The following is a 6,000-nucleotide window of genomic DNA, read 5'->3' as shown; positions in this document are numbered from 1 at the left end:
GCTTAAAACTCACGACAGGCGCGTGTGCGTGCGTGCCCAAGATCCCGAGAGGAGAATGGAGGAGAAGGGATTGCGGCGTGACCATCCCCCCTGGGGGGTGATTTCTCGCTTTCTGTCTCTATGTCTCTCTCTGTCTGTCTGGAGAGCGCACGCGCCCTACAGTGAAAATCTCTCAAAAAAAAAAAAAATGCATCATGACTCGGGACCAGCAGATGGCATAATGGCTATGTCGCTGGACTCCCATGTAGTCGACCATGGTTTGGGTCCCAGACCCGGTGGCTTAAACTCATACCAGGTACATGCGCATGTGTGCTCAGTAACCTGAGAGGAGAATGGAGGAGAAAGGATTGTGGCATGGCCATCCCCCTTGGGGGGTGATTTCTCACTTTCTGTCTCTCAGTCTCTTTCTGTCTTTCTGGTGAGCGCACACGCCCTATAGTAAAAAAAAGCCTCTTCAAAAAAAAAAAAAAAAAAAAAAGCATCCTGACCTTCCCAACAATCCAATAGAAATAAACACCCTCTAAAGCCATGGTCCAAACACAACCTCTACTAACAATTTTAGCCATTTCTACCAAGACTTTTTCAATGCATGGAGTTCAAATCATGCTACTTAGGTAGTTTCATATCTATTTTTTTCATTTGACATACTCTACAAAAGTACCTTCTGGGATTTTGATTGGAAAAGTGTCGCCTCTGTAGATCAATTTAGGGAGAAAATCTTCTGTCGGACTAAACCCTTAGTATCTCACGTTATTTGATGCTGTTGTACATGGCATTCTTTAAGAAATGCTGGTATGCATAAGCGCATGACTTGTATATTAATGTATCTTGCAGCCTTGCCAAACTCATTTACATGACAGTTGTGTAGATTGTCAGATTTTCTATAGAGATGATCATGTTTTCTGAGAATAAAGCTTTACATCTTCCTATCCAATTTAGATGCCCAGTATTTCTTGACTAATTGCAGTGGCTAGAACTTCTGGTACAATGTTGAACAGCAGTAGTAAGACTGGAAGTGCAGGCCAACAGGTTGGCATGGTAGTTAAGGGGCTAGATCCTCCGTGGCTGACTCCATGGTTCAAGTCCCAGACCTGGTGGCTTGAGAATCACTCTAGATATGTGTATATATGTGCCCAAAATCCTGAGAGGAAAGTGAAGAGATTAGGGCATGGCCATTGCCTAAGTACTGCTTTTCACCAGTTTTGATACGTTGTTCTCATTTTCATTCCATTCAGAATACTTTCTAACTTCCCTTTGATTTATTCTTTAACTCAGAGGTTATTTAAAACTGTGTTACTTAATCCCACTCTCTTGGGGATTATTCAGAGTTTTGCTATGATACATAATTTCCTTTCATTTGTTCAAAGAACATACTTGAATCCTTTTACACTTTATGAGATTTGGTTTATGACTAAGACTATGGCCTGTATCGGTAAATGTCTATGTGTACTTGAAAAGAATTTGTATTCTGATCTTATAGAGTATAATGTCCTATAAGTATCAGGTACCTCAAATTGATTGTGATGATCAAATCTTCTTACATCCTTAATGAGTTTCTATTTACTCTATCCATTATTGAGAAAGAAGTATTAAAATCTCTATCATTGTTAATTTGCCTATTTCTCTTTGTAATTCTCTTAGTTTTTACACACACACACACACACACACACACACATATATATATACATATACTTTTTTTGGTGGGGGAGAGATTTTTGATCTAGGGCACCTGTACTTGTTGGAGAGAAAGTGAGAAATCACTCCCCACCCCAGGGGTTGGCTACACCACAGTCCCTTCTCCTCCGCTCTCCTCTCAGGATTTTGGGCATGCATACATACATGCCTCACTTGAGTTTCAAGTTGCTGGGTATCTAGGATTCAAACCAAGGTTGAACATGTGGGAGTCCAGTGCCTTAACCACTACACCATCTGGTGGCCCTCCCCTCCTCCTCTTTGTTTTGCCAAGAGTGTATGCACTGGCCAGAGGGAAACAAGAAAGGATTGCCCAGTGAGGCGTGATCATGCTACACTCCCTTTCCCCCCTTCTCTTCAGCCTGTTGGGATTTGGGACATGCATACACATGTGCCTGCTGTATGTCTCAAGCCACCTGAGCCAAGATTTGAATCGCAGTTGGCCACGTGGGATCCAGCTCCTTTAACCACTAGGCCACAGAGCTGACCCTTACTCTCTTTTTAGTTTTCTTAGAAGGGGAAAAAGGTATTTTTGACAGGGTCTTGGATGTGGAGTTCTCCTGCCCTTATGTCCCAGTTAGCTAGTCGTAGAGGCATGCACTACTGTGCCTGCCTGTTCAGGTCGGCCCAGGGACTGAAACCGAAGCCTACTGTATGTCTCAGGCTCAGGTAGCAGAACCTTCTCACTTGCCCCACTGTGGCTGGGCCTCTTCCTGTATTTTAAAGCTCTGTTACTGGGTGCATAAATGCATAGGAGTGTTTTCTTTTTGATTAACTGACTCCTCTATTATGAGAAAATATTAACAGTGTACTAAAGGGTTTATAACATTAATGAGAATAACAACATCAGAAGGAGAGAAATGAAGACAGTTTCTTAGACATCTTTTCACCATAGATTTCCGTTTTCTTCCTCACCAGATGATTTACCTAAAATGTTATTTAACTAATTCTCCTTCCACTCACCTCCCCAACCCCCCTTTCAGGTGAAGCAGTATACATAATCTGCTTAATTTTTTTTTTAGGAAAGTAGTCCTTAAGGCTACCCAGGAAAAAAGCACCTCCCATGGCCTTGTCCTTCCCACCTCTTCAGTAGCTTTTTGTCTACATCTTCTGTTGAGATGGCCATTGAGGAGGAGGAAGAAAGGGGTTTTGTTGTAACTCGTTCAGGCCTTTCCTTTGAGGAAGTGGGAAGCGAGTGGTTTCTTAGTTGTCTTGATAATGGTTTTGTGGGAGTCAGACTTCCCTAAGTGGCCTGGTAATGCTTGCTTTTCAATGTTCTTGCTTCTTCCCAGGAGCCAGCACCGCTGTTTGACCTCGCCATGCTCGCCTTAGACAGTCCTGAGAGCGGCTGGACAGAGGAAGATGGCCCCAAAGAAGGACTTGCTGAGTACATTGTCGAGTTTCTGAAGAAGAAGGCCGAGATGCTGGCAGACTATTTCTCTTTGGAGATTGATGAGGTAGAATGGCCATTCTTAGACCTCTGTTGTATCCTTCACAAAGAAGTCCTAGGATGAGGACTGGAAGGCTGGTGGTCTTCTTGTAGAAGCAGGATTTGACACATATGACATCCATGGTCTCCACTCCCTTTTGCATTTCTGGGTAACACAGCTGTATCACCTCCATTGGTGCCCATCTCTGTTTCCAGGGTGGACCCACACACACGAGACCTAACTTCCACAGTGCCTGCCAGCCATCGTAAATGGGATTATGCTATTTGTTCCCTCAGTTCTTCCTCTTACCTGTTGATCCCTGGGGCTTTCCATCTTGATGTGCTGTTTGGTTGATGAGAAGAGGTTGTTCTGCTGCATATCTGGACAAAAAGCCCTTTAAGTGCTTAACTGTTCTGTCCCCAGTGTCCAGCCCAGTCAGGTACCTGGTCACCCAGACTGGCAGATATGAGGACAGGGTAGCAGATATGAGGATGAGGCCTGGAGGAGCACTGGAGACATGGAATTTAATTAAACTATAGCAGCATTTGTTCTCTTGTCCTCTCGTGCTGGCCTCTTTCCACAAGCAGGAAGGAAACCTAACAGGACTGCCCCTTCTGATTGACAACTATGTGCCCCCTTTGGAGGGACTGCCTATCTTCATCCTTCGCCTGGCCACAGAGGTGAGTGACCAGCCAAGCACATGCATGCACATGGGAGGGAAAGGGCCTGTGACCACACCTTCATTTGTCAAGAACCAGTGACAGTTAACACAGTGGAAGGCCCCCTTTTATCCACACTAATGTTCATTCCTAGTGTTACTCAGTTCCAAGTCATGGTTTTTAATGCCCCCTCCCCCCCAGTCACACTGAAGTCATTATGATCTCCAGTTAGAAATGAAAATGCATTGGAGCCAGCAGGTGGCATGGTGTTAAAGCACCTGGAACCCACATGGCCAGCTCATGGTTTGAGTCCCAGACCTGGTGGCCTGAAGAACACACTAGGCATGTATGTGTGCATGCCCCAAATCCCAGGAGACTGGAAGAGAAAGGATTGTGCAAAAAAAAATGAATAAGAAAGGTATTTAAACCACTGAGGTATTGAATTGTTTGGACCAGGTGAACTGGGATGAAGAAAAGGAGTGTTTTGAAAGCCTCAGTAAAGAATGTGCTATGTTCTACTCCGTCCGGAAGCAGTATATATCTGAGGAGTCGACACTTTCAGCCCAGCAGGTACTGTGTAAAACACTGTGGGCACCGCAGGACGGCGACAGTCCCTCCACAACCTTTATGAGAGGACACTTGCCTGGGGTTTCACTGTATATCACAAGGTTTAAACACAGTGATCACCTTTCATTCCGTTTTTATTTCCTTCTCAGAATGTCCCTCCAAAGTGATCTCAGAAACTGGCACGTGTTAAAACAAGCATCACAGTGAGAAACAGGAGACTGAAGGACTGCCCGAGGCTGCTGGGCCAGTATCCCCACCGTTAGCCCTCCAGCACGCAGCCAGCCTTGAGACTGGGTCGGCCTCCTGTCTTTGCCTTTGCCTTACACTCAACCACTGCCTTCCCAGGGAAACAGGGCTCTGTAACTCCTCTTACGGTTTGATGCAGGAGTCTGGGTTCCTAATGTTTCACTTTCACTTTTTTCCAGTCAGATGGCAATTCTTTTTAGTCCACACGTACTTCAGAGAAGGGAGCTGAGATAGTGTAAGACTCAAATGGGAGCCATGAATCCATACCCATCCCATGACTGCTTACCGTTCTCCGAGGTGAGGCGGTCTGCTCATTTCACAGTGAGAAACGAGGACAGCCGGAAGCTCGGGGACTCCCAGATCATGCGGTGGTGGAGCAGAGGTGTAGTCCTAAGACCTGGTGACCAAGGCCCTTAGGGAACTTCACGCCAGTAAGAAGGCAGTGCAGCACTCTTCCCAAACTGGGCCGAGAGTACCTCATTGGATTGGAAAAAATTCACCTCAGGGAAAATCTCAAGGACAGACGAGAAAACATTTTCATGTACATGAGACAGGATAGGCAGAAAACTTGGAGGGGAATGAGGAAGCACAGTAACCTTCACACATTTCATTTTCTGACCTTTGGTACTTCTTAAAAAACTACTTGAAGACCCCTGAATTCAGTTTGGAATAGGGCAGAGTCCCTGCTGTTACCATCCACATGTCGGGCAGGATAAGACATTCTGTTCGATCCTGCTGCCATAAGTACCTTCCCCGTGAATGGAGACGAGAGGTCCACAGGAGACAGTCTTGTGTGAGCAGTCGCTTCTTTTCCCCTTTCTGTCCTGTGTTCAGGCCTACAGAATCCCTGAGGCCCCTTCACAGCCAATAACAAGCCACCAAGATTCCCTAGGCCCAGAGTACATCTGATCATCCGGGAAGCCAGTATGCACTGCGATGTGGGATGGGGAGGCTTGTGACAGCTACCTTGTATTTTCCAGAATGAAGTGCCTGGCTCTGCTCCGAACTCCTGGAAGTGGGCTGTGGAACACATTGTCTATAAGGCCTTCCGCTCACACCTTCTGCCTCCCAAACAGTTCACAGAAGATGGCAGTATCTTGCAGCTCGCTAATCTACCCGACCTCTACAAAGTCTTCGAGAGATGTTAAATACGGTCACTTGCGGACTCTGGGGCATGTGGTTCTTTCTAGTGTCCCTATGTTGGTAGGAGTGAAGACGAAAGACTCAACTTTGCCTTCTCACTAGTCCTCCTTGATGCACAGTGGATTGACTATAAATAAATGATCAGGTATGTCTTACTGTGATTTCTTATGTAATTTCATTATATTTAAAACTTTTAAAAAATTATTTATTTTACTTATTATTATTATTTTAAATACTTATCCAGTGCATAACCAATATGAGTT

The 6,000-nt window shown here is 45.2% G+C and overlaps 1 protein-coding gene across 2 annotated transcripts in view; it reads left to right on the top strand.

Annotated features, from left to right (window-relative positions):
• MLH1 (mutL homolog 1) overlaps positions 1-5,898 on the top strand; it is a 50,216-nt gene extending 44,318 nt beyond the window's left edge. For both annotated transcript variants that reach the window (XM_027776802.1, XM_027776803.1), the window contains 4 exons: positions 2,985-3,149; positions 3,710-3,802; positions 4,238-4,351; positions 5,575-5,898. In XM_027776802.1, the coding sequence (XP_027632603.1) occupies positions 2,985-3,149; positions 3,710-3,802; positions 4,238-4,351; positions 5,575-5,742 (540 nt within the window). In that variant the 3' untranslated portion in view covers positions 5,743-5,898. The remainder of the gene's footprint in view (positions 1-2,984; positions 3,150-3,709; positions 3,803-4,237; positions 4,352-5,574) is intronic.
• Positions 5,899-6,000: the final 102 nt, after the last annotated feature.

Source organism: Tupaia chinensis, unplaced genomic scaffold (assembly GCF_000334495.1).
Source record: "Tupaia chinensis unplaced genomic scaffold, TupChi_1.0 Scaffold138098_1, whole genome shotgun sequence".
NCBI classification, from domain to species: Eukaryota; Metazoa; Chordata; class Mammalia; order Scandentia; family Tupaiidae; genus Tupaia; species Tupaia belangeri.
This window is presented reverse-complemented; position numbering and strand designations above follow the sequence as displayed.